Consider the following 26,563-nt stretch of genomic DNA (forward strand, 5'->3'; position numbering starts at 1 on the left):
ATGTCGATTAGAGGGAGGAGGAAAATGATCTACAAAGTCAAACGTACACTCTTTGACATCGAAAGGGTTATGACTGCACGATCCTTATAATCATTTTCCTTTTGGAATCATGCGTGACGTCTTCGTTCGCTTGTGCGCGAGCAAAAAAGTAATCGTTTTTCTACAAGGATCGTTACATAGTTTCTTACAAGTTTGCACGGTTTTACGGATACTCTCTCTCTCTCCTCTCTCTCCTCTCTCTTTCTCTCGACGTACAAGACACACGCATCGCCGCCTTCATTTCACGCGTAATCGAAAACACGTCCCGTTTCAGCCTCGCGCGCTGCTCGACCTCGAGCTTCGTCCCAAGATAGCAGCCCGTTTAGTCGTGTCGCGTACGATTAACTTGATTTAGGCAGGACGCCCGTTTAACGTCTTCAACGCTCCTCGATCCAGCCTCCTATAAATTACCTCCCACTTTTTGTCCGTGGCCTCCGACAAGTGTGTCGGCGATATTTACCTTTCCTGTTTTTGAAAAAAAAAGAAAAGAAAAGAAAAAGAGTAAAAAAGAGAAAAGAAAAAAATATATATGAAACTCGCTCGACGAATAGGTACTTCCGTTCGAATATATATTTTTAAATCGGAGAGAAAATCAAGATGGCCCCGACGTGAAATTAGATCGAGGAAAGAAGGTATGTCTATATGGACACGTGTGCGTTCGATGAGAAGGAAAAATCGTGAATGTCGGCGACACGATGCGGCGCTTCGAGAAGAACGCACGTGTGGACGCGAGTCCTGACGTGCGTGTGACACGCGTGCGTGAGCGTACACCTTGCTCGCTCGGAGAAACAGATACGTAGATAGATAGAAAAGTACGCGGTGAAACCGAGGAGAAGGCGGTCGCGTTGTTTAACGCTGTGGCGCATGGTAATCACGAAGCCGATTGATTAGCCGACAAAGTCGTGCCGACAAATTAGAAGAATGCCATTTACGTTCTCTCTACTTTTCTCTCTCTCTCATCTTTCTCTCCCCCTTTCGTCGAAGGCAAAACATGTACGAGTATCGTACAGAGGGCCGACGACGAGACGAAGATTATCTGGTACGAAGTTCGTTCCTGTTCTCGAGACGAACGACGTCTGTCGGCTTGCTCCGTGCATCCGAATGCGCCACTGTCGTGCTTTGAAGTGTCCCGACCAACCGGGAGAACCGAACGACCCTATATATCTTCTACGTCTCTTTCTCTCCGTCTCTCTTTCGTTCGCTTTCTCCGCAATAGGAATGGAAGAAAAAAGCAATTACACGCACGCTCGATGATATCCCGATTCCGTCTGTCGGTCTCGTTTACGAAAATGAATATAACCGCGACGATTTCGACCAACGAGCGTTTCCGCGTCGACGATGCGAACCGGAGAATCGGAGAGTAACTCGCCTCGTCCTATTTTTTCCTAAAGCGGAAAGAGCGGACTTATTTTTATTAAAATAGTTCGTTACTTTGTCACAGGATTGTCCCGTTGAGACCCCGATCGATTCGGTCCGATATAATTATCGGATTTTCCGCCTTATCCGCTTTACGCTTCTTCCGTATCTCGTCGTTTCGTCGTAATTGATTTAGCAATGTAGATGATCGACGTCGTGCGTCTATTTATTATTTTTCGTTTCTCGAGCACAGCCGCGACGCGAAGGAATGTGTCACGAATCGATTTCCCTTATCTCTCTTTTTCGCTTCTCGTCCCATTCATCGCGAAAATCAGTCACTCCTAAGCGCACCCCAAAATGCGTCTTGGAAACGTTTCGTGGCGCGGTAACGGGCCGTCGACACAAAGGATTCAGCGGAAACGTCGAGTATACGGCGAGATCCTACAAATAATCCCGTCGAAGCGTCGCCACGCTCCGTTGGACACATAAATGCCAGGATCGTTGAAGCATGAATTACTCGCGTCTCGAATCGACGTGGCGTCGGCACTAGGTACGACTTAGACCGTGTCCTACGAGGCGTCGATATTTTTCTCTTGCTTTTTCTCTCGTTAAACGGTCGATCCGTATACTCCCACCGGTATACAACTTATGTTTTATTCCGATTCTTACGTCGAGTATCTTCTTCTTACTTTGATCCTTTTCTTTTATAGATTTCTCTAACGAAGTTCGGACGATCGATAACACCGACGACGCGTGAATTTATGTAGCGGGGGAATGTACGACGACAGCCATGAAAATATAGATCTCGCGGAGAGAACACGTAAGGGGTGAAAAGCAAAGCGAAAAAAGAGCTTCGTGGAGGCCGTGAATCGAGAAGGGCATTAAGATGCAAAAGGCATAAAATACTTAGATTTGAAAGTTAAATACGAGTCAAGTGGCGCCCCAAGCTATAGAGGGTAACCAGGCGAGAAGGTAAGACCGTTCGTTTCTCCCTCTCTTCTTCGGTATATTGTTTAAACTCGAATCTTTCTTGCAAAGTTCGTTCGAAACTTGGAATGCAATATGACGTATTCGCGCGTCACGCGCACGAGTTATCGCGTAGGTTTAACACTCGTGCTTATATTCGAAGCAACATTGGAATAATAATCGGGGAAAGTAAGTAGTAAAGACGAAGAAAAGGAATGGAGTATAGGACTGTCGGGTTTCTGTACTCATAAATGTTAACTAGCGAGTAAAGTAAGGTAATATGGATCGTGCAAAACATCGCTGGGAGTCTTTACAACGCATCCAAGTGTAAAAGATTAATCCGTTCCGAATCAATGGATTCGGATCATTGTTACCTGCCTCGTTTCGTTCATGAATAGGTTTGCTTTGGTAGGAATTAACGTCGAAAGGATGAGCGATCGTTTCGAAAGGTCTCGAATCTAATTTTTTATTTTTCTTTTCTTTTTTTCGTTTTCTTTCTTTTTTTTTTTTTTTTTCTTTATCTTTAATGTTTTAAACACGGAACGAGCCATCGTCTCGTTAAGAGAACGACGAGGTCGCTAGCAATTTCCTTTTGGAAGCGATACGAGCGTACGGGTATAACGTTGGCACGATTTCCGAGGATTCCCCTGTGAGAGTATCGTCGGCGCTATTGTTCCGGTATAGCCTTAATGCGCACGTCGTTGTAAACAGCGCTACAATAGAATAACTTCGTTAGCATAATCGCGTCACAGAGTCGCCGCCGCCACTGCCACCGCCACCGCCACCGTTGGAGCTATGCTGCACCCCTTTTGGATTTTACGGGTGGTTTCCCTTTGGACGGCCTCGTGGGCGGATCCGATCCTTTGATTCTCTCTCTCTCTCTCTCTCTCTTTCTCTCCCTCTCTCGCTTTCTCTCTCTTTCTCTAACCGTCGCTCGAGTAGGTAGGTATTATTCGTTGCGTCGATTGATTCGTTTCCTGTCTTAATGGCGTTATTAGAGCTTATCTGAGATAAGGAACCGTAGATAATTGTAGCAAATGCTACGTTCCCTGGCTCGTGTTAAAGAAAGAATCATTGACATTGGATATGCGGTATTCCTTCGTCGTGTCATAAAGGCACGAAACAATCGCGGACACGCGCCGACGAAGAGAGAAATTTAGTCCGATGTTACGCGGCGTTTCTCTTTCCCTTTTCAAGTCCCTTTTCAATTTCGCTTCCTTTCGCCGCGGCATTTGCGAGTGTCGGGGACTCACAATCAAACGATGAGAGAGAGAGAGGGGGGGGGGATGGGGGCAAGGAGAGAAAAGGGGAGAAAGGGCTCACAATGGAAATGTTAAGCGAGTCGCGGATTCGTAACGCTCGTCACTCTCGTTTGCCACTCGAGCTAGCTAGCTAGCTAGCTAGCTTGAGCTCGTGTCTGCAGACGTCAATTTGCGTTGCGCGACTGGAAGCAGGCGCGCGCGCACGCGGAAGGGGAAAAGCGTTACTCCGAACCGACGAGGACGAGAAGGACGAACGATAGCGGTGGCGATGATGTTGAGGGTGCGATATGGCTGATGCGAGAGACGACAAGCGTGCTGGTCGTGCTCCCCGAACCACCCCGTTTTCTACCCTCCTCCTGGGCCTGTCCGTCGACGCTCGTGTCGACGCTCGTCACGATATGATGGCTTGCAATCAATGCTTAACCGCTCTCGTTCTCTCCCTCCCCCCCCTCTCTCTCTCTCTCTATCTATCTTTCTCTCTTTCTCTCCCCCATTTCGTTCATTCCGCCGACGAAAATGTTCGAGACACCTCGTGGTTCTTTATTTTGGACGTAACGATCGTCGAGACTCTTCATCGTTAATACGCATCCTGCGATTTTTCTTTTTGTCCTTCGCGGATGACGAACTGGTAGGATAATTTGTTGAATTAGATACACAAGAATTTCGTCGACGTTCTTCCAAGATATCCTACGTCATATTTCGAAGAAAGCAAGGACGGATGGGGATTTTGATATGACGAGAGTCACCGAGAAACCGCAAAGTCTCTTCCGTTCTTGATGACGAGTCGAGCGGGAGGAGAAAGGATAGCGAGAGCGTTGATAAAAGCTTACGTAAATTCGTCGTCGAGCCATTAGGGCTTTTCCCCTCGTTACCCTCTCCCTTCTTGGGAATTCGACTCAGCCCACTACCTCGAGAGCGGCGTAATGCCATGAAAAATAATCTCAACCCTCTTCTCCTCTTTCTCTCCTCCCTCTCTTCTCTCATACGACGCCCGCTGCGGACGTCAAAATATGACAGCTCTCTCGGGTCACCACTTTCGGGCGACAAGAGTTACCGCCGCAGGGGGTTGCCACGGACGATCATTAAAATAAAGCGCCACTCGTGAATCCCTCTCTGTCTTTTACTTTTTACGTTTCTTCTGTCCTTCGTTCAACGATTTTTTCATCATACACCTATATATACCTCTGTGTGTGGCGTGTGTGTGTGGTGTGTATATATATATATATATATATATATATATATATATATATACCTATATATATGTATCATGTATGTACACATATATCAAGATTTTCCTGAAAGATTCGGGTTTACGATTCATTTTACGATATCCCCTTTGGTAGGACAGAATTTTTTTTCAGAATTTTCTAGATGGTCAAGTTCGAATAGGAGATGAAACGATCGATTGAGAATCACTGTCGCAGGTTGGTTAAAGCTGACGGAAGCGATAAATGGTTTGCAACCAAAATCCCCCTTTCACTAGGAGATGCTAATTCATATTCATAGGTGTAGCGTTTAGCATTGCGACGCAATGAATTCTCCAAGGGAGTTTTCATTGGAAGACGAGAAATAAAGCGAAAGAACCGATCTCTCGTTGAAATAGTTTGACGTCGGTAATTTTCTTCAGAGATTCTGCTTATAAGATTCATTTCCGATATGATTTTGCGTATATCAAACTTTATGCGATATTAAAATTTGACAATTAAGATGGACTTATCGCACTAGTTGCGGTTATAACAAAATTAAAAGCAATCGTTCGCCGATCAAAGACGTTGTACCTTTTCGTATCGTCACGAGTTCATTTATTTCCTTTTTTTTTTAAGCGTTTATCTATTCCATTCGTGAATATGCTGCCATCTTCTCGTGACAAGATCGAACTACAGAATATTCTGTTTCATCCGTCGAGTAAAAAGTAAGCTAAAGACTAACGGTCGTTTATAATCCATTTGTGAAAACTTCGGCTTCTTTTTATTCCTCCTTTTATACTTTCAAGTGCGTCGGAATATTGGTGATTACTCAATACAAGATACATAATTATTAGATAAGTTTAAGACGAATATGAAATTTATTTTATTACTACGCAGTAATAATTGCGTAATTGAAATGATATCATTTCGTAAGACGTGCGTCGTTATTTGCATTAAATTTCTATGTGTGACGATTGAGGAATGAATTTGATCCATTTAGCCGTGCTATTCGCTGTTATGAATTAAATAATGACGTTCCTGGACATAATTATAATCATATAACTTCAAATAACATCGAAAATAATTTTGGAAATGATTCATCGATACGTTTAAAAATTAGCGAATCCCGCGAAAGAAACAACCAATCAGGAAGCGCGACGGTCTTACTTTTTACGTACTTGTTGCATCATCGTAGCTTCGGTTGGTTTGAATGGAGAAGAGGATAATCAGTTTTGTGTGTGTGTGTTTTTTTTTTTGTTAAAATTAGTGACATTCAAGAGTTACGGACTTAAATAAAATAAATCGAACGAATGTGCCTTCTTACAACCTCGTCACTCCGTGTTTGGCCTTTGTATTCTTCGCATCGAGTTTACGTTGCGTTCCTTAATCTTCACGGACGATACTGGTATGTTAATTTATAATATTCTTTAATAGTATAAGTTTTATTTCCGTATAATATATTCTATATCGTATTATCGAAATGCCTTTTTATTTGAGCCGAACAAAAGTCTTTATAAACGGTCGAATTTTTATGTGTACGAGACTGAAGCGATCGATACGAGATAAATGCATGTCATCGTAAAATATTATTGACAACGCAATAGATTTGGATTGATTTATTTATAAAGTGCAACATTATTATTATTATTATTATTATTATTATTATTATTATCAAGTATACGATAATTAGCATAAATTATTTCGAGCATCATTATTTTTATCATGCTATGAAAACATATAAACATTTTACATACAAGTTATATCGTATTTATATAGAGATAACTCTATACTTTGGGTTGAATATTCGTTTTCTTTCGTTAGAAACGACAACTCCGTTATACCGTCGGTTCTACTTTCATTGATTTCACGTTAGGCTTCCTTAAGTGATGGTAATTTGGCAATACCCTCATTAGATAGTCTAGTTGTCCTACCTGTGGCTAAAGTAGAAGCAGAATAGCATATTAAATTTAGATACAAGCGTAGGGATACTGAAAGCTTTGTAAAAACAATTGAATCTTTACAAATGGTTTGTCATTCATTTCTCTTCGTTGACATCTGCTGCCGTATATCACGGTATTTTCTGGAACAGTTTCTGGTTCTATTAAAGAACAAGCCGTTCCAATTACACATCCATTAGTTAATTCTACGTCTTTAGAAATGTGAGCTATAGAGGATAAGAAAAATTGATATAACGTAGAGTAACAAAAGTAAACCGAATAACAACATGTACCTTTAGTTTCTAAAATATTGTTATCCCCAACTTTATGCGCTTCACAGATACAATCTACTTCGAAAACATTATAGTTACCAACTATTTGTACGGGTATCATTGTGGATTCGGGAGCATCCGGTGGTAATCTGCATAAAAGTACGATAAGAGAACTATTCTAAATACTAACAATTTGTTAGTCTTGCCTGTTTGCTATCGTTGCCATCTCTTCTATAATATTTCCTTCTCCAATAATTATCGGGCCAGCTTCTGCCAAAATGCTTGCTCTAGGATGTACTACGGTTCCTGTCCCGATCGTGATATCTCCTTTTAAAATACTTTCGTCGCATATCACCGCTCCACTAGCTATCTTCAAACTGAACGATAAAGCGAAATAATTAAATTATACGATAACAATAGTTTGATAACGGTGTAAGAACATGGAATAGCACATTCCTAACCTTATACGAAATAAAATTTTTAAGTTAAAAATTGATACAGATAATCGTTGATAATGGGAAAGTAATTAATCAAACGAATATACTTAAAATAAATATCGGTATAAATAATAGTTAAATATCTTACTTGGAACGTCGACCCATGGACGAACTCATGTTGGACGTCATGTTGAGTACGCAGCGCACTCTAGAGCGAAAGCGATACATTAAAACGAATGAATTGTTTCAGCGTAGAATTTACTTTTTTTTTTTTTTAATATTTAAAATTTTTATATGGATACATGTCGTTATATAGAAATAGATGAGTTTTCATAGAGAGTTGCGATGTTTAATAGAACAGACAATGAATTGTTTCAAATGAAGATTTATTAGCAACAATTTTTTGTTTGTTTAATTTATTGCACAGGGTTTGGCGGTTTATTTAGGTTTTTAGTTAGCATACAATTAACAAATTTCTTCATCGGGATGAACGTTTATTGAAGATTCTACAATAGTCTCAGAGGCTGAGAGTATCAAATGTGTTTGCTGCAAATCAGAAAATAACGAACAGTGAGGCATCGAGGGGAATAGCCTGCAGTATCTTTCCTCGTAGCTCATATTTATCGTTCCCCAGGATGCAAGAAAGTTACGTTAGAATTATACTATTTGTTCTCTCGTTCGATTGATCTATCTTAGTGTTTCGTATAAAACAGATCTTATATCATCGCTAGAAAAAGAAACGATGTAAAATATAGTTGTACTTAGAGAAATTCATCATTGAAGGATACGCTAATCGAAATCGAAGAAGAACTAGTCGTTTAGTGTATATTAATCTGTCGTGACGTGCTCTAAAAGAAATTGGTTATCGTTCGATAATGAATGATCAAAGGAGCATGCATTTTTAACGCGATTCTTACCTTTGCGTTATAATTAGGGATGATGAAACGATAATAACGCCAATCAGTCGTTTATTTAAAGGAAGTAGCTGGATAAGCGATTACAATGGACCAACTATGGAAATATAGATCACTTAGGAGAAAAAACGATACTCCTGCTTTTGTGGTGAAACGTTAATTAAGTAAAGTTAGAAAAAGTTTCGTCTAAACAAAAGATCGACGTCCGAAACGAGCTAAACTTTGTTGACGCAGCTTCGTTACAATTCTAGTAGTAAAAAATGACTGTATTTCGTCCTTACACGGAGTGACATCGGCTATTACATGTCGTTTATACTTCGTTCATCGTGCCTCTTAACCAAAAAGTGTTAACGAGGACAACGGCATAACTCATTATCCCCTTTATTTCCGCCTATACATCGTATCGCTCTAGATTTCTACCTATCTCCGTGAATTCGAGCTTTTCGATTTCCATGAAAAAGTTTGTTAAACGTTCGCTATTCTATCCTTTTTCTATCCGCAAAAGTTAACGCTCCTCTTCTTCTTGGGATCCCATTTTATTACATCATCCTAACGATTTCTGCGAAGGCCACACGACGATCCCCTTTCTTGCGTGTCCAACAAATATCATTCGATATTCTCTACAAACCCTATTAAAATATAACTGCGATCGCGCTGCTTAAAGTCTCAGCCATTTCTTCATTCTCTAACACTTTATAACGAGATAATGTATTTTCAAAACGTAAACCATGAGTATCTCCCAATTCCAAAATTCCCGATAATCCTACGAAAGGACATAGCGTGCGCGACCGGCAAGCCAGGTTTCCTCGCTTGTCGCGCTACAGATATTCCCTTTCGTTTCGCATGATTCGTATAAATATCCTTATACCACATCCACTCAACGCCATTCGCACACGCATAATTCGTCTATGCGTCTAATCGAAAAAAGAAACAAAGGGTTACGATACGAATTTCTCTCGGAGATCTATCATTTTAAAGGTATATATATATATATATATGTATATGTATATAACAATAGTTATAATTCGAGGACCCCGGTAATTTCTTTTCTTTCAAGGTACTAATAAAAATTTGTCTTTAGACGTAAAACCGTACATATCTCTCTCTCTCTCTCTCTCTCTCTCTATCTCTCTCCCTCCCCCATCTCTCTCTCGTTCTTTCTTTCTTCGACGTTAATTTCGAGGGATAATCCTAGGATGGAGTGCCGGTCACGTTGCAGTCTCTCCGAATCGTTTTGAGAATGAGCTTCCGTTTCTATGTGTCCTTTCCTGTGACTATAATCGTGTGTGTATTTGATCACTGCGTCTTTTCGCGTAGAACCGCCTAAGAAGATCTAAGCTGATCGTATCGTCGTTATAATAATATGCTGTCGTCGTTTCTTCCGTTACTAACGATAATGATCCTCGCGGATCCTGGTGAGATTTCTTTCTCCCTTCGTCTAGCTTTTTTTCTTTATTCGCTAGGGTTTTTATTTGTTTCGTATATTAGATAGATATATCCGCAACGAAGTCGAACGAGTAGAAATTTTGTCGAAAGACCGGCTCTCACACAGTGCATCATATATCCGCAGTCTTAAAGTTTACGCGCAAAATAGACTCATTACTTTTTTTTCTTTTTATTACTTTTTTGTGTTGTATTAACTTCGAGGCGATCGCGAGCTCAAAGTCGATCGTCGCTTTTTGAGGGGCCGAAGATCATGCAACGATAATAATAGGATGTACGAGATGATTTTGTCGAGATTAAAAGGATTCTATCGCGTACATCTTGCTACGTATATTTTTTTGGAATATACGTAGAACGGCAGGATGTCCTGAGGATAATATATTCTTTTCTCTTTTATGTTACGTTATTCGATTTGTAAATTTACTGAGTTCAGCACTTCGATATTCCATGATTAATATCCATCCATCGAGTTTCATTCACAGTCGATCCGTGTACCTGGGGTGCCTGATATTTACACGAAATATATCTAATGGATGTGGTATAGGAATATTAAGTTATTTTAGTGAGAACATTCGATACAAGCGGCGCTATTACTTGCAACATCTGAAGCCAAGCGATTGTAACACTTATCATCGTCGATATATCGTGTCGTGAAGCTCCGAAGCTGAAGAGATTACCCACCTTTTTCTTTATCTTTTCTTTTTTTTCTCTCTCTCTCTCTCTCTTTAAAAGACATTTACATTCATTAACAGGGATATACTTGGTGGACGTTGATCGTATATCGAGTGCTATACATCGTGTGTCTTGAGTTTTTCCTGTGTTTCTTCTCAGAACATCCTGCAATGCGTTTGGACACGTGTGAAAAAAAAGAAGAAAAAAAAAGACCAGAAAAAAGAAAAAAAAAATTTTAATCGAGTCGCGAATGAAACGCGTTGCTATTTCATACGACACGAACATAGAAAAAGACGCGAGTGGAACTTTTTTAAAGACAACGCAGGAGTATCTAAGGATTCTGCTGCAGATAATCTAAAGATTTAGGACTCGATACGTTGAAAACCGATATCGAAAACCGTTTCGTTAGATTCTCTTTAACGAACGAAAAAAAAGAACGTAGAGAAGTAACGAGATATTGTTAATGAAAAATTAAAATGGGTTTGAACGATCTCAAAATTATATTATTCTACAGATCTTACTCCATTAAAAAGCGTTTCAAAACAAATCGTATAGTGAACGGGACAGTCTTCAGATCAGCGACGCACGTATCTCACATCGAAAACTGTGATGCTCTCTCTCTCTTTTTCTCTCTCTCTCTCTCTCTCTCTCTCGCTCTCTCTCTCCCTCTCTCTCTCTCTCTCTCTCTCTCTCTCTCGTTTCGTTTAAAAATCGATATAGGTAGTGCGCGCGCTTTCGTAGGTGTTTATGACATTGTGTGTGTCTGTGTGCCATGTGTGTATGTATAACGTACAAAAGGGTTAAAAGCAGAATCATTGAAACGGCGCACATCTTACGTCACCCTCAAATAGATACGATCTCCTTTCGTTTAGACATTATATATATAACTTTATATTATCCGTCAACTTTTATTTATTATATATATATATTTTTATATATTATATATTATAAAATTTAACTCCAAATTGCGATAATAACGTCTAATTGCAACGTGCGTGCGCGTGTACGTGTTGCGCCTTATTCTCTGTTTATTTATTTATTTATTTATTCATTTATTTATTTATTTTTTTTTTCGTGTACGTGTCTCTCGCTTTCCGTTTATCTCTCATACTTTTTAGATTTCTTTCTCTCACGCATTTGTATCTTCCTTTCTCTCTTTCTCTCTCTCTCTCTCTCTCTCTCTCTTATTCATTCACTCTCACACATTCTCGTTCTCTCTGTGGGAGGGTAAGTAAACGTGTATGTGTACGGTAGTGGTAGTGGTAGTGGTGATGGTGGTGGCGATGGGTGAAGGTGGACGTGGAAGTGGTAGTGTGCATGTGTGTCTTGTGTCTAGGTAGGTCGTGAACGATCATGGATAAGATGTATATTTGCACTCGCGCGTACGTGATTCTGTGTATGTACGTGTTCGTTCGTTTTCTCTTTTTTTTTCCCCCTTTATCTACAATTAAATAAATTCTACGCACTTACTCGTTAATCGGCAGAATAATTATGCATCTCTTAATTTCGTTCTATAAGTTATATTTAACCGTCCGGAAACGTGTCAGTCGGCGCACCGTCACGGGTTCGCCATCGCTCTCCTCGCGTCGTTGTACGATCGTCGAGATTCGAAAATTATCTCTATGTAATTCTTTTGGTTTCCTCCTTTATTTTCTTTTCTTTTCTTTTTTTTTTTTTACTTTTCTTTTTTCTTTTCATGCGTAACGAGAATGTCGATAGGTACGAATCGTAATTGATAGAGCTTGAAACGCATCCAAATTTTGCTTATTTCACTATGATCTACGATCACGCTACGATCGGCTACGTTATCGTCAAAAATTGGATACGTCCATTCTCCTGTGGGAGCGAGGGAGAGAAATGGACGCGATTGTAATTAGAAAGCAAGAGAGCGATCGATATTGTTGTTGTTGTCATTAATGAAGAAGCAACAAATTTGATCGTGTAAGTAGTAACAATCGTGCGTGCGATCGCCTACGTGACAACGATCGGGCAACGACGAGCAAGGAGAGCCGGTAACAGTGCGTAAAAATCGCTTCGAGAGGCTTCACCGCGGTATTGGATTATTTATTTTTAAAGTATTTAAGAAATACGTGTGTTACGTATAAAGAGAGGCGCGTTAGACAGTGCTTTACAGTACCAAAACGTTAATGCGCACATAATGTGTACTCGATTAACTATCTACGCGCTCGCGCAGGCGTGTGTCCTATCTCTGTGTGACCGTCTTTTTTTTAATCCAGTATCTATTTGTTTATATTTCTTCTTCTTTTTCTCTTGTCTCTGTCGAGCGTCATGTCCCGTATGTATGTATGTATGTATGTTTGTATGTTCGTATGTGTATATGTGTATATGTACGTGTACTGTCCCTTTCCGTACGGATCTGTGTTTTTTACGTGTATGTGTTTTCTCTGTGCATGATCTGTACGTGTTTCTGTACGTGTACGTGTACGTGTACGTGTACGTGTTTCGCATTCTGTAACCGTCCAGGCTAGTCCCAGGACAAAATTATCTAAACGTATTTTTAATCCCCGCTCGAGGGCTCGAGGATTGACGAATTTTGACCGTGCCGCCAAAATATATTTTTTTTTATTTTTTATTTTTTTTATTATATATGTATGTATGCATATTTATGTAATTATAATGTATTATTCATAGAGTAGCTCAGAACTAACGAATCACTACTGAAAGGTGTGTAATGGAAGAGGTCGGAGGATCGGTCGAACGTGAGCATCGGCCATGCGTGTATATGTAATATTTTCTTTTTTTTTTCTTTTCTTTTCCGTAGGTTTTTCGGTTTTTTTTCCTTTTTAACTTTTAGTCTCGAGTTTCATTTTCGTGATAACAAAAAGGGGAGATCGTTGCTTCTAATCGATACGCTCGACTCGACCCTCTCGGCTTCGTCGTTACTCTAGTTGTCTTTGTCGTCTCGATCAAATGGATTTCTCTTGTTTCTCTTACGTCTCTCTCTAGTTCGATCTTGCAGTCTTTCTCACTTCGCGTGTGTACGTGTTTATTTTTTTTCTTTTTTTTTTCTTTTCATTTATATCGCCTGCATTTACATATATTTCGGTGTCTACGTCGAGATAGCGACTCGGTCAAAATGTTCACGTTTACGGCAGTCCTCGAGTTAACGATGCTCGTCCTAAGGCTATCCTGGTGGACTCAACCAGATTATTTTATTTTTTTTTTGTTAGTTAATACAATATATACTTTATGTATGTATCGTAACAACCGATATCTCACTTTACGCTCTCGTTCGATATTTTGTTCTGCTTATCATTCTCACTCTCTCACGTTCTCTTACATTTTGTTCCGTTCGCTGTCACACTTTTGCACACTCTCACGCTCGATTTTTCTCTCTCTCTCTCTCTCTATATATATATATAATATATCTTATATTTGTATATATATATATATATATGTGTGTGTGTGTATATACATATATATATACTTCTATATATCTTTTATATATACTTTATGTTGCTTTTTTATGTATACTTTATATATAACAATGTTATGTTTATTTAAGGCCCAATACGTTCTTTACGAAGGAAATTATCTGCAACAGAAAGGAAAGGAAGAATTCGTTAAACGCTTGTGTCTCTCTCTCTCTTTCTTTTTCATTTGTTTTCTTTCTCTTTGCTTTTTTACCTATATATATATATATATGTCTCTCTCTTCTTTCTTCTCTCTCCCCTCTCTATTTTGCTCCCTGTCGTTTAGCACCGCGGTATATCGAACTGCACGGTTGGTGAAACGAAAAAAAACCGGAATCGCTTATGCGTATCGCTGACGCGTTATACAATTTCTAGCCGAAGGACGTCGTAGAATATAAACGTGCCGCGCGAGAGGCAGTGGGGGATGGGATGGAGTCGACGGACGAGTCGAAAAGTAGATGGTACCCGATCCGAATCAGACACCGAGAGTTTCTTCGATAAAAAAGAAAACTTGAACGAAAAAAAAAGAAAAGAGAAAAGAAAAGAGAAAAGAAAAGATAAAAAGAGAAGAAGAAAAGTTTGTTCTTTCCATCTTAATTCTAGACTAAAATTAACGTAAAAGCATTTATAAATTATTATACATGCAACGTGTTCTCTCGAGCGTTGCTCCGTCGCGAATTCGAAAAGACGAAGAAGAAGAGGACGAAGAAAAAGTTGCAGGAGTGGATTCGCGGAACCATCTACCGTTCGTTCCGCTTCCCACCACGGCCGTTTCTTTCTATACACGCTTCCATCTTTTTTCTTTTTTATCACTCGTACAGATCGCGCCAGGTATCGATCGTGATATCGAAAGGGCGGTATCAGATCGTTACTCAACGAAGATCGTCTCGGTAGTCTAGCGTCTTCCTCGAGAGAGAACGTTTCCTATTTCGATCCCGTACCGATTTTTCTTAGCTTTTCTTTACTCGTTACTCGCACGAAGTATAGCTTTCTTAATGTTTCTCTCTCTCTCTCTCTCTCTCTCTCTCTCCGTCTGTCTCGAGTACCCGTTCGGAACTCACCTCGACAGAGCAAGGCCCCGCGCTATTCGCGTTCCGCTTTGTTTGTCAGCGTCGGGACGCCCTGCGTCGCGTCGATCGTTCAGCTGTCGACGCTGAAAAGCTCTTTGTGAAGGGCCGGAAACTCGAGGTGCGGCTGCGACCGTTTGAACTTCGCCAGGGCGTCCATGTGTAAGAGCGAGATCTCCCGCAGTTGCGGAATCTTCGCGAGGATCGCGTCGCACACGGTGACGTCGCCTTTTATCGGTGACACGTGATTCCGGTCCAGCTCCGACCTCAGAGCCCGTATCACCGCCTGCGAAAGCCTCGTGATTTCCGCCAATCCCTTCAGTCCCGGCCGATCTGTTCGAACAAATGCACACATTGTTTCTTTTTCCTCTTGCCAATAATCGTTCTATTATCGGGAATGTTATTTATAAGCGATTATAAGAGTTACGTTGAGATTTACGAACCGGGACTGAGTAATACCGCCGCGCTATAAAGCGCCAACTCCGTTTCGGTTAGCTTCAATTCGGCAACGCTTCTAGCCAGCTCGAACACGCAGGAAACCAGCTTCATTTCCGCCGTGTCCGTCGTGTAGAACGCGTCCTGAGGCAACATCGTGTCGCCGTAGAGGACGCAATTTTGCTGGAGATCGAGGTACCTGCTCATTCGTAGCACAGCCAACTCGAAGGAACCTGCGAAAGGTTTTCGTTACTATCCGATAAATACCAACTAGGAACGTAGAGAGTTCCATGAGAAATAAGTAAGAACGTTTCTGAGAAGAGATACCAACCGGCCTTGAGTAGAACAATTTGGTCGTCCTGCGAGAGCTTCATGAATCCAGGGACCATTTTAGCGAACTCGATGATCTGCTGGATAACAGTGGTTAACTTTTGGGCACATTCGAGCCAAAGTTGCTCGTGCGCCATGTTCTTGTAGTAGAGCAATCTGGAGAGGTCGTGAGGCTTCCGGAATGACTCCTGTATCTGTTCCGTCGACACCAGGCACGTTCTCGCGTGTGCGTCCGCTATCGTCTTTGAGAGGAGCTCGCTGATCTGTGCTGGATCTGCGAAATTCGTGCATGCCGTTTGATGTAATTAACCTCCTTCTTTCCCTTTTTTCGTATATATTTTTATTTTATCTCACTATTCGATACATCGAAGCAGCTTCAGGCATACTACCAAGGAATCGAGTTGGTAATAATTTGGTAAATAGGGAATAGGTGTAGGTTCGTTTTTTCTTTTTTTCTTCGTTCGTACGGAAGGTAGTACAAAGCCGAGACATAGTCGAGACATGTTCTTCTTGCGTGCCGAACGGCGCGTGTCACTTTGAATCTATAACGCGACTTACACGTGCAAAAGCTAGAATCGAGTAATATGGATCCGTAGAGAATATTTTCAACGCGACTCGAACGGTATCTTTTCTAAGATTATTCCAAAATTTCCATCGACATTCGTAGTCGTCTCGATGCGCGACACGTTTGGACTATTAGTCCGTTCGTCTACTTTCCAACTTGCCGCTGCGTGATCCATATTAAACGCTCTTTATCTAACCGACACGGTCGATGCGGGTGGGTCACGCGAGCACGTCGAAATCGCCGTTAGGTATGTGGTTACTGAAAGAGTCCGCGTACGATTCGAAATGATACAAGACAAGGCGAGTGAAATCGCTTGAGCTTTTTTCTTTCTTTTTTCTTTTTTCTTTTCTTTTCTTTTCTTCTTTATTTCTTTATTTACTTATTTTCTTTCTTTTTTTCATTGAAAGAAACAAAAGTATTTGCGGCATGACATAATGCATCATCGGTACTCTGCCTTAGTAGCGAATCGACTTTGAAGTATTTCATGCAACATGAGCAAAATACATGTATGACAAAATTGCGAGACGATCGTGCGAAAGACCATCGAAAGCACGAGAAAGATTCCAGAGAAAAGGGAAGAACATAGAAGATAGCGAAAAAAGGAGATGGAACACGTAATCGCAAAGTATCCATCTTACAAGGAATTCGATATTATCTCTCGGTTTATCGGACAAGACGCATGTGTCTATCTTTCATTTATTTTGAACAAACAAGATCTTTGGCTTTCTCGAAAGGAGAGCGATCAAACGGAGAGGTTCTATCCTTTTTACATACGCGGACTCTTTGTCGCGAAGAAAAAGAGATAGAGGTAGAAATAGAGAAATAGAGAGAGAGAGAGAGAGAGAGAGAGAGAGAGAGAGAGAGAGAGAAAGAAAAAGAGAGAGAGAGAGAGAGAGAGAGAAAGTGAGATAAGAGAGAAAAAGAGCGCGAACATGCCCATGCAAAGGGACACAAACGTAACCTCACATCTCGCATGGGACATACTGGGCAGACTCGGCACTTCGTCGTCCTCGGATGGATTGCTGACCCTTTGTTGCTGACCGCTCAGAAAGGTCGTCGAGTCGACCATCGTGTACGAGCCGTGTCCCAAGCTGGCGAGTTCGACGGTAGTTTCTTGCTTGACAGCAACGATTCCACCCCCGCTCAGCGAACCACCACCACCACCACCGCTACCACCACCGCCGCCGCCACCACCACTACCACCACCACCACCACCACCACCACCACCGTTACCACCACCTCCAGCGCTACCAACCGTTCCACCGGCAGCAGCAGTGCCGCCGGCTCCAGCACCTCCTCCGTTACTACCACTACCAGCACCACCACCACCACCACCACCAGCACCAGCACCACTACCGGCACTACCAGCGTTGCTACCACCGTTACCACCCCCACCCCCACCCCCACCGCCGCTGCTGCCTCCTCCTCCGCCTCCTCCTCCTCCTCCTCCGCCGCCGCCGCCGCTGCCGCCGCCACCTCCGCTGCCTCCACCAGCACTGCCTCCACCGCCTGTGCTGCTTCCGGTTGTCGAGGCAGACAGCGACTTTCCTGGTGCGCCGAAAAGTCAAAGTTCACGGCTTCAGGCCTCCAGCCTTTACGAGCACGCGGCAAGGGTGACCAGGAAGCGCGCTCGATATCGCCTCTCTTTTCTCTTTTTCCTTTTCATCATCGTCATCGTCGCAGCGCTTCCTCTCTCGCATTCCCGAGATCACCCTTGCGAGAACGAATCCTTGACCAAAGGATCCGTGGGATCGAAACGCGGTTATAAGCAGGCACGCGGTACCGGAAGGAGTTCGCTCGTTATACTTATCGTTAGTCACATAGTTTTCGAACTTGCTCGCGTCTTCCTGCCGGCACTGCGGAACGGTGACGCGTCGTTCGACGACGAGTGTGCGTGTTAGTTTCGATCAATTAGCGTTAATGGCGGCGAAATAAAGAGTGGGCAGTTGGAAGGAACGGTAGAAGAGGACCAGGAGAGAAAAAGAGAGAAAGATGAAGATAAAGAGAGAGAGAAAGTGATGTATATATATGTAGAAAGAGATCGAGAGAGAGAGAGAGAGAGAGAGAGAGAGAGAGAGAGAGAGAGAAAGCAACGAGAAGTAAATATAGAAGGCTTACCGGTGGTGACCACACTGGGAAGTACTCCGGTTGCCGTAACCGCGGAGGGTGTGTCTGGTGCGACGGTGTCCGCCACTTGCGTCTGCGTCGGCCTAGGGTCGTAGGCCGTCGTACTGTCGACGTAATCGGCGCTCAGCTCGTAATTCGTCATCGCTTGATGATTGTAATAACCGGAACCACCCGTACCGGGTCCGGGCGAAGCGTACTCGCTCCCACCGTACGGGTACCTATCCATTGCGAAAAGATTAAGTCGATGAGAAGAGCTGAGATCGAGCCGTTTCCTTTTATTCCTTCGTTCGAGATAGACGGCGGAGAGCTCGGTTACGCTTCTATCTTTAGACGAGAAAATAGGTACTGACCCGCCGTTGTAAGGGTGGTGCTGATCCGAACTGCTGGGCGTTTGATGCTCGAACACACTGCTATCGGGAGCCGTTTCAGAGGCCGCTCTCATTTGTGCCCTATGAAACCTGACCTCATCCTCGACCTTCTCCCGCTGCTTCTTTGACATACGCCCGAATTTAACGGCTGAAAGGAAGAACGTTACTACCGGTTAGAAAAGGAGCGCTACGTTTCTCCGCGCATTTTCGAGATTAAAGGACCGGAACAGATAGGCGAATGGGAACGGATCCGCGGAGAGAAGATCGTAAAGAGGTGAATCTCGATCACTCGGACGTTTAACGAACCAACGTATATCTCGAAGAAATGGAGAAATGAGAAATGAGAAGGGACATCTCCATGGGAGAGCCTACGGAACGCGTCTGTTTCATCCACGGACCGAGCGACGACGATAATAAACGATCTCGATCGAAATTCCCTAGAGGAGGAATTGCGTCTCTCCGGAGTGTTTTCAAGGTCTTCGACCTTGTCGTCTCGCTCGACTCTACGGTAGCACGCGCTTACTCCACTTAGGAAATCTGGGGAAACTCGAGCGTAAAATAGGTACGGACGTCGTATCGAGAGGTCGATCGAGATTGCAGCACGTGACTCTCGCCCCACTCTTTCCCGCGAACGGGGAGGAGAGCAGGAGAACGCGGAAGCTCTCGTCTTCGTACCCACCCGCTCGTTAATGACGTCGTACATGCAGGGAGAGACGGATACGTCATAGGAAGATTCGATATCTCGATAGAGTTCGCGCGAAAACTCGTATGGTCGCGGGTTACGCGTCTTAAAAATACGTTCGAACTTTGCGAGGTCGTTCCACTCGAAACCACCCGTGCCCGAGCACTTCCGTCTTTTGCCCGGTGTTAGGATTTTTATCGAAGGAAAAAGGGATAACGCGGAGCGACTTGTCGATCGCGTCGAGACGAATCCTATTTTTATCCTCGCCGGCTCCGTTCCTAGACCGAACCGAAATGAAAGTTTGCAATGTTTTTCGGTCAGCGCTATCTTACTACGCGATATTACTGTCAACGAACGACTAGAAGGATAGAATCTATATTATCGTCGATATGGTTCAGCGCGTACCGATTTACGAGCGTGCCAAGAGCGAGTTACGATCGGAAGGGAAAGAAAAACAACAAAAACACGAGTGGAAGGAAAAAAAGATCGTCTAGTTTGCGAGTCCGGCCACGGTCGAGTGCAAAGGAGAGGTCCGTTCGAATCGTGAGCGCGGACGGTCACGCGTGTACGCGGGCATGTACGCGCGCATGTACGCGCGCATGTACGCACGCATGTACGCACGCATTGGGAGTGAGGGTGTACCGCGAGTGGGGATGGGAGAGGGGAAAACGTTACACGCGACGTCAGTCGCCCAGCTGAACCGCTATCGGGATCGCGTACACGCGCGTTGGATGGACGAGGAAGGCGAGAGAAGAGCGACGAGGACGGAGCGACGAAGGGTGATCGACCGAACGCGAAGACCAACGGAGAAAGAGAGAGAGAGAGAGAGAGAGAGAAGAGAGCAGCGAGGGTGGGAGCAAGACAGAGATGACAACAGGAAGAGTATGCGCCGCCAGCACACGATGCACTTTCTGCTTTGCTCTCACACGTGTGCGTATACATATGTATGTATGTATATGGCGGTGTACACGAGAGAAGACGATGGACTCGGCTCTTATCGTGGAACGCAAATAAGCCTCGTAAGGAGGAGGAGGAGGAGGAGGGGGGAAAGAGGAAAAGGAGGAGGAGCAGTTTATGCGATTACTACCGTATCGAATCCACGAGCGAGTTTATCCGTACGATATGTGCAAGATCGACGTGACGAACGAGACGTAAGTTAATTACGATCCGATCGTTCGTAAATGCTCCTACGTTTAACGGACGATAGGCTAACGTTATTACCATTGTACTCGCGTTCGTACGTACGTACGTATACGAGTATTCATTGGGATAAAAATGCTCCATCGAAAGAGGAAATACGATATACACGTTGCGTGGATTCGAAATAGAATTTTATTGCATCCACTCGCGAGGAAAAGGAAATGGTACTAGGGTGGGCGTAGTTATTACATTGTAGACTCGCTTAGACGATCGTATATCTATTTTTTATGGCGACGTTTCGATATATCGTTCTTGTCTTTCGTCTCGTTGCCACTACACACCAAAGTTTTTCTGGTCTCGATATTAACTCGGCCGACAGGGAATAATGAACTTCTGTTCGAATATGTTGTATGTTTTTTCTTTGAAAAAATACAAACTCGCACACGTCGTATCAATGTACCTACGCTCTCGTACGTCGATGTATTTTTAGAGAAAGCAACCGAGTCGATTCGAAAGACCAAATATGCGTGTAGTCACGATCAAGGAGAACGACGATGCATTTTCACGCGTCGAACGATCTTAAGACGATCAAGGACAGGGTGGCCTACTTAAGAGAAACTCCAGCTAGGTGAACGGCATATCTAATCCAGGAATATCCACAAAGGAAATCCAGCGCGACGTGTCACTTTCATAGTCTGCTAAGCACCGCAATCTTACTTCCTCTTTCGGATATGCGCGCGCGCGCGCGCGCGAGCTCACGCACGACGCACGCACGCACGCACGCACGCATACGAAATATCTTTAGTCGGAGAGCAGCGTATAGTTAACGTGCTTAAGACAGCTCGTAGCACACGCTTCGATAAGGTGCTGCAGCGTGGTAAGAAGGAGGGAAGAGGAAGGTTGTGGTCGGTGAGACGCCTTCGAGAAGGGGGAGGAAGGGGAAGGAGGGGATGTGCGGCCTCTGATAAAGGGTCGTATACCCCGAGAGAGGCACGCGTGTCCGTTACGATCCCCGTGTATCGGATTCGAGAGAGCCGTGGACGTGCTTCTGTTAATGCGATACTACGAGTATTAACTCTTAATTACGTTTCGCGTAAATGCATCGATCTGTCGCGAACGCGTCGCTTTCCGATGAAATCGATCCGATATGCTACCTGTTTACGTAGATTTTCGAGGAAATCCCCGTGGAAAAGATCGGAAGAAATTACGATCGGGAACTTTGCGGATTGGCGATAAACCGATTCTACTTGGATACTTTCCGCTAAAAGCCCATTTCCAATTATATACGGTAGATTTCAATTAATAATAAATCCTAGACCCGCGGACCTTGTTTTTCTAGGAAAATGGAAATGATCGAGGTTATCGAAGGGAGGGAAAAGTCGTACGCGTTTCAAGAAGCAGCCCGTATCCCGAATCGAACCGGAAAGACAAACGAAATGGCTAAAGTTACAAGTGGTAGTCGAACGACGCGAACGAGGAAGATATGGACTAGAAGCTGCAAGGAAAAATCCTTTAAAACTGACGCGAAATTGCTTCTTTCCTCGGAGAGAGTTCTCTCTCTCTTTCTCTCTCTCCCTCTCCCTCTCCCTCTCTCTTTCTCCAGGCGGTGGGCACTTATCGTGATTTATTGCAATGCTTTTAAACGTTTTATCAAGGTCAACGAGAAGTTATTACGACGAAGTTGCAATCGGAGGAGGGTCGACGAGAGTTTTCTAGCGTTTTTCCACGAGTACTGCTGCTACTCACCATCTCTGGACATGCCGAGGCGTAGGCACTTTTGCAAGCGGCAATACTGGCACCGGTTTCTGTTTACACGGTCGACCACGCAGTTTTTGTTCCGCGGACATTGGTAGTTGACGACGGACGATTGGGACCGCCTGAAGAAACCTTTGCAACCCTCGCAGGTGATAACACCGTAATGAACGCCGCTGCTCTTGTCGCCGCACACCTTGCACGGGATTATCTCGATCTGGGCTGAAATCAGAAAGAATAAAAGGGAGATCCTTTTAATCCGTACGATTGCGAGTAAAAAAAAAGCATCGAAGGACAAAGATAGTAATCGTGAAATTTATTCGTGCGATATCGACTCTGTCGACGATCGAAACGATCTCGATCCATCGATCGTCATCGCAAATCTGATACCTCGTATCGAATTAACGTGCAGTTTACGATCGTCCGCGGTATTATTCGCAGGACTCGTAGGTTGAGTCGGGCCAGTTCTCTGCCTGGAATCTTCCCGAGGCTGCGGGCTTGTACTGTCCGCGCCCCAAGTCGATCCACCGAATACCGAAAGACTTCCCTCCATTGACAAAAATGATCGTCCTCTCCTCTATCATTTACGACTCGTCATCTGGCAATGAGCTCCGCCTCGTCATCGTTCTTCCTCGACACCGTCCTGCGTCCTCGCGCCTCCGCGATCATCGGAGGATTATGCGCGCGCGATCTCTTTTTTTCTTCTCCTCGACGTTTCTCTTTCCTCGACGTTCGCGTTAGGCGAGTTCGACTTTGAACTCGTTGCACGATACCACGGGAACATACGTCTAGACGTTGGCCCTTTCGAGGACCTCGGAATTTGAACTCGACGTTGACATTCGATCGATCCTGCGTTTTACACTGTCACGGACCACTTGCCACTATATCTAACGATAGATGCAACAAGAGCGAGCGAGCGAGAGCGAGAGAGAGAGAGAGAGAGAGAGAGAGAGAGCCGAAAAGACGAAGAAGAATGAAAAGTCGAGAAAACGAACGATGGGAGGGAAAAAAATAATGCGTCGGCTGCAGAAACGTTCCTCGCCGATCTCTATTTTCGTTCGGAGCTTCGTCGTGATGCTGCTTGGCTCAATATCGCTATATGAGTGCGTTAAGCCGATGCATGAAGAGAGACGAAAGAGGGGGCAAGCGACGTCACGCACACGCACACGCACCGCACGGACGCTCGACGCACGACGCACGCACATTCACGCGCTTGATACGTAGGTATACGTGGAAAGAGACGCACGGAAGCGACGAAGAGATTCGGTGTGCCCTATGTCTCTCCTATATCGCGTTGCCTCTCTCTCTCTCTCTTTTTCTCTCTCTCTATCTATCTCTATCTTTCTCTCTCGTTCCCTCTCGCGCGAGTCCGACAACTCTAGCGCCACGAGTAGCGTCGAGGCGCTTGCACCATACGGTCGAACATTACATAACCGAGAACGATGAACCCAGAGTACAGTCACCCGGCACGCTCGCATCTTCGACGTGCGTCATGCCTTGCCCCGGCTAGAGTGCAACGCGCCGGCTACTCTACACCCGGAACTCCCGAAATCAAAACGAGAGATTTATCTCTTAGCTTTTCCTTCTCGTTTCTTCTTCGTCTCTATCGTCTAAGTATGACTCGGTCGACTACGAGCCATTGCCAACGTTGGAATCGTTCCTTACGTTGTTTCACCGTGTACTCGAGCAGATGGAGCAGGAGATAGGAGCGACGATCGTTAAACGAGCGTGGACTATCGCGAGAGCACGTGCTTGGATAGTAGTCACTTGTATTTTTTAGAAAGAGCGGCAGGGGAAAGGAGAGACAGAGAGAGACAGACAGACAGAGAAAGAGAGAGAGAGAGAGAGAGAAGGAAACTTTGAGAACAACGAGAACGCTATCTTCGTTCCAGCTCGAAAAAAGATAGAGACGGAGCGATACTTCTTAGCGGCGTAGGACGATCTAAGAAGGTACTTTGGAGTAACGACGACACTGGACGACGACAACCAAGAGATATGTCCGCTCGTAGGAGAAGCTGGAGATCTTGGAGAGATCGCGCACGGTGAAATACCGGTTTACATTGTCATAGTCGAGAACGATGGTAGGAGGTTATGTTCGTTCTTCGCCATGTTCTTCGAGGAAAACGTCCGATTCCTAAATATATATATATATATATAGAAATATATATATATATATCTCTAGGCACTCTTATCTCTTCCCATATAAAAGAGAAGAGAAATAGATAAGATTTACGCAATTTTGGTAGAGGTAGAAACTCGAAAGAAAACGCTTGGCCGGATTAAAACGCGATCTCGAGCGTCCAAGTCAACGAGAAAGAGTCGAAACGCACCAAGTCGACTCGTTTCCGACAGCTCGACCGCCACGAGCGGTCGCGCGTGTCGCGCAAGCGCCGATACAGCGCGCGATCAAGAAAATACACGCGCGCGATCACTACCAACTAATATCACTAACGAGTAGTAACGCACGAGTTTTTCAATCTGGAGCCTTTCCAAAGCCGAACTCGTTCGTTTTCTTTCGTTTCGTTTGCCGGCACTCCTCGCACGTAAACACCAACATGCGCGCACTCGACGCTCTCTTCCGGCTAACTCGCGAGTTTGTCCCTTCGATGTCTTCTTTCGATTGATACGAAGAGAAGAAGAAGAAGAAGAAGAAGAAAGAGACAAGGAGAGGTGTGTGCGACTCGATCGCGTATGGAGAAAGGGCAATGCGAGAGACGAAAGAAAGATAGATAGAAAGGCACGAACGGTGGCGACGGCGACGACGACGACGACGACGACGCACTCGCGATGACTCTCCTTTCTCCGCGAAAAATTTCGAGAGGTTCGCGCGTGTACTCGCACGAAATACGATATATTATGTACGTAATATGTATATTAGTGCTAGCACACTGTCAAGGAAACGTATGAATCGTTCGTTCCTTCTTTCCTCGTGTATTCTACGGCCGGAAAAACTCGCGGAAAGTCCACGACTGCCGCGTGAATATATTTCGGGGTTCGACGAGCTTCGAGCGAGAGTATGCGTGTCGTGTACGTACGCGTGCAAGAGAGTGAGAGAGAGAGAGAGAGAGAGAGAGAGAGAGAGAGAGAGAGAGAGAGAGAGAGAGAGAGAGAGAGAGAGAGAGATGGAGGTGTTTTTCGGGGACCGGCGTAGCGGGCTGGCATCTCACAATATGTCAGAACTCCTCGCTGCCCCTCAGGCCGCTGCCCCACCGACGCCAAGGCAGGTCACTGAACTGTGCGCGCCTCCGCCGATGATGGCCGAGTGCTGCCTCACCCTTCGCTCCCCCCGTCCCTCGTCCCTCCGACCCTCCCGCAACCGCCGTTCTCGACGCACCGTCACTCTTACCCCCACCAATCCCTCCTCCATCCCTCTGCCAGCACTCGCACAGCGCACTCGGTAATCGAGCACCCCACTTCTCTCCTTTAGTTACAAACCGAACTTCTCCCGAACGCCGTCGAACTTTGCCGAGAGCGTACCGACTCTTGCCGAAGAAGCACGAAGAATCGTGCCACCGAATACGAACCCGCGAGGCGCGCTTTCCGATCGTCTCGCGGCCTACTACCGCTGCTTCTGCTCCTGCCTCTGCTTCTGCCTCTGCTTCTGCCGTTCCTGCTACGACACGCGTTAACTTTATTAACGCGGCTGGTTAAGGGCAACGCCGGGGGCCGAATGCACGAGAGCGTATCGTGTTTCCTTCGTGGACGAACGTACCGTTTTAAGGGGACACTGCGAGTTTACGGATGTCTTCTTGGCTCTCAGCCGCATTTCCATTTCTTTTTTTCTTTTTTCTTTCCAAAGCTGCTTGGATACGCGTGGAGAGAAAAAGAGATCAGCCTCGTTAGAATCTTTTTCGCATCGAGAGAACGGCGGGTAGAATGTATAAGAGTTTCGCGATCGAGATACGTCGCATCGTTCCACGGGGTGGAGATAATGAGATTCGTAAGAATTGCAGTGATCACGGAGCGTGTACGATCGGACCGTATCTCGACACGTCGTAGACGATAAACGAGAAGTCTTATCAACGCACGTAAAGGGTAGTTTTAACGATTCGATGCTCGCGATTGTTTGTAGGCGCTCTAAAGGAAGGCGTCGCTCTCTTTTCTTTTTATCTCGTGTCATCCTTCGTCCGATAATATCGATTATCAGTGTAGTTATCTGTGCGACCTGATTCTCGAAG

At 44.4% G+C, this 26,563-nt stretch overlaps 3 protein-coding genes across 13 annotated transcripts in view; 1 reads left to right on the forward strand and 2 right to left on the reverse strand.

Moving 5' to 3' along the window:
- Positions 1–5,661: 5,661 nt before the first annotated feature.
- Positions 5,662–26,563, forward strand: part of LOC127070497 (histidine decarboxylase) — an 88,706-nt gene continuing 67,804 nt past the window's right edge. For 3 of the 4 annotated variants that reach the window (XM_051008573.1, XM_051008574.1, XM_051008575.1), the window contains exon 1: positions 5,666–6,215. The gene's annotated coding sequence lies outside the window, so the exon portion shown is untranslated. Of the gene's footprint in view, positions 6,216–26,563 lie in introns of all 4 variants that reach the window. The other variant, XM_051008577.1, reaches the window with a different exon arrangement.
- On the reverse strand, positions 6,412–7,736 carry LOC127070502 (dynactin subunit 6). The gene is made up of 5 exons (XM_051008589.1): positions 7,605–7,736; positions 7,226–7,396; positions 7,041–7,168; positions 6,832–6,974; positions 6,412–6,747 (listed from the first exon to the last, which is right to left on the reverse strand). The coding sequence occupies exons 1-5, from the start codon at positions 7,682–7,684 to the stop codon at positions 6,646–6,648; spliced, it is 624 nt and encodes a 207-aa protein (XP_050864546.1). The 5' UTR covers positions 7,685–7,736; the 3' UTR covers positions 6,412–6,645.
- The window catches only part of LOC127070500 (probable nuclear hormone receptor HR3), a 61,257-nt gene continuing 42,519 nt past the window's right edge, over positions 7,826–26,563 (reverse strand). For 2 of the 8 annotated variants that reach the window (XM_051008580.1, XM_051008583.1), the window contains exons 2-9: positions 22,380–22,607; positions 18,794–18,959; positions 18,435–18,661; positions 17,283–17,864; positions 15,753–16,025; positions 15,430–15,654; positions 14,981–15,319; positions 7,826–14,041 (exon numbers count right to left, since the gene is read on the reverse strand). In XM_051008580.1, the coding sequence (XP_050864537.1) occupies positions 15,060–15,319; positions 15,430–15,654; positions 15,753–16,025; positions 17,283–17,864; positions 18,435–18,661; positions 18,794–18,959; positions 22,380–22,607 (1,961 nt within the window). In that variant the 3' untranslated portion in view covers positions 7,826–14,041; positions 14,981–15,059. Of the gene's footprint in view, positions 15,320–15,429; positions 15,655–15,752; positions 16,026–17,282; positions 17,865–18,434; positions 18,662–18,793; positions 18,960–22,379; positions 22,608–22,775; positions 23,190–26,563 lie in introns of those variants that run through there. The other 6 variants (XM_051008585.1, XM_051008586.1, XM_051008578.1 and 3 more) reach the window with 5 other exon arrangements.

The sequence above is a fragment of the Vespula vulgaris genome, chromosome 18 (assembly GCF_905475345.1).
Source record: "Vespula vulgaris chromosome 18, iyVesVulg1.1, whole genome shotgun sequence".
NCBI classification, from domain to species: Eukaryota; Metazoa; Arthropoda; class Insecta; order Hymenoptera; family Vespidae; genus Vespula; species Vespula vulgaris.

Coding starts and splice junctions, on each gene's coding strand:
- LOC127070502 (XM_051008589.1), bottom strand. CDS start 7,684: ATGTATCGCTTTCGCTCTAGAGTGCGCTGCGTACTCAACATGACGTCC. Junction 7,397..7,604: donor TCCATGGGTCGACGTTCCAA/GTAAGATATTTA, acceptor TTTATCGTTCAG/TTTGAAGATAGCTAGTGGAG. Junction 7,169..7,225: donor ATGGCAACGATAGCAAACAG/GCAAGACTAACA, acceptor ACTTTTATGCAG/ATTACCACCGGATGCTCCCG.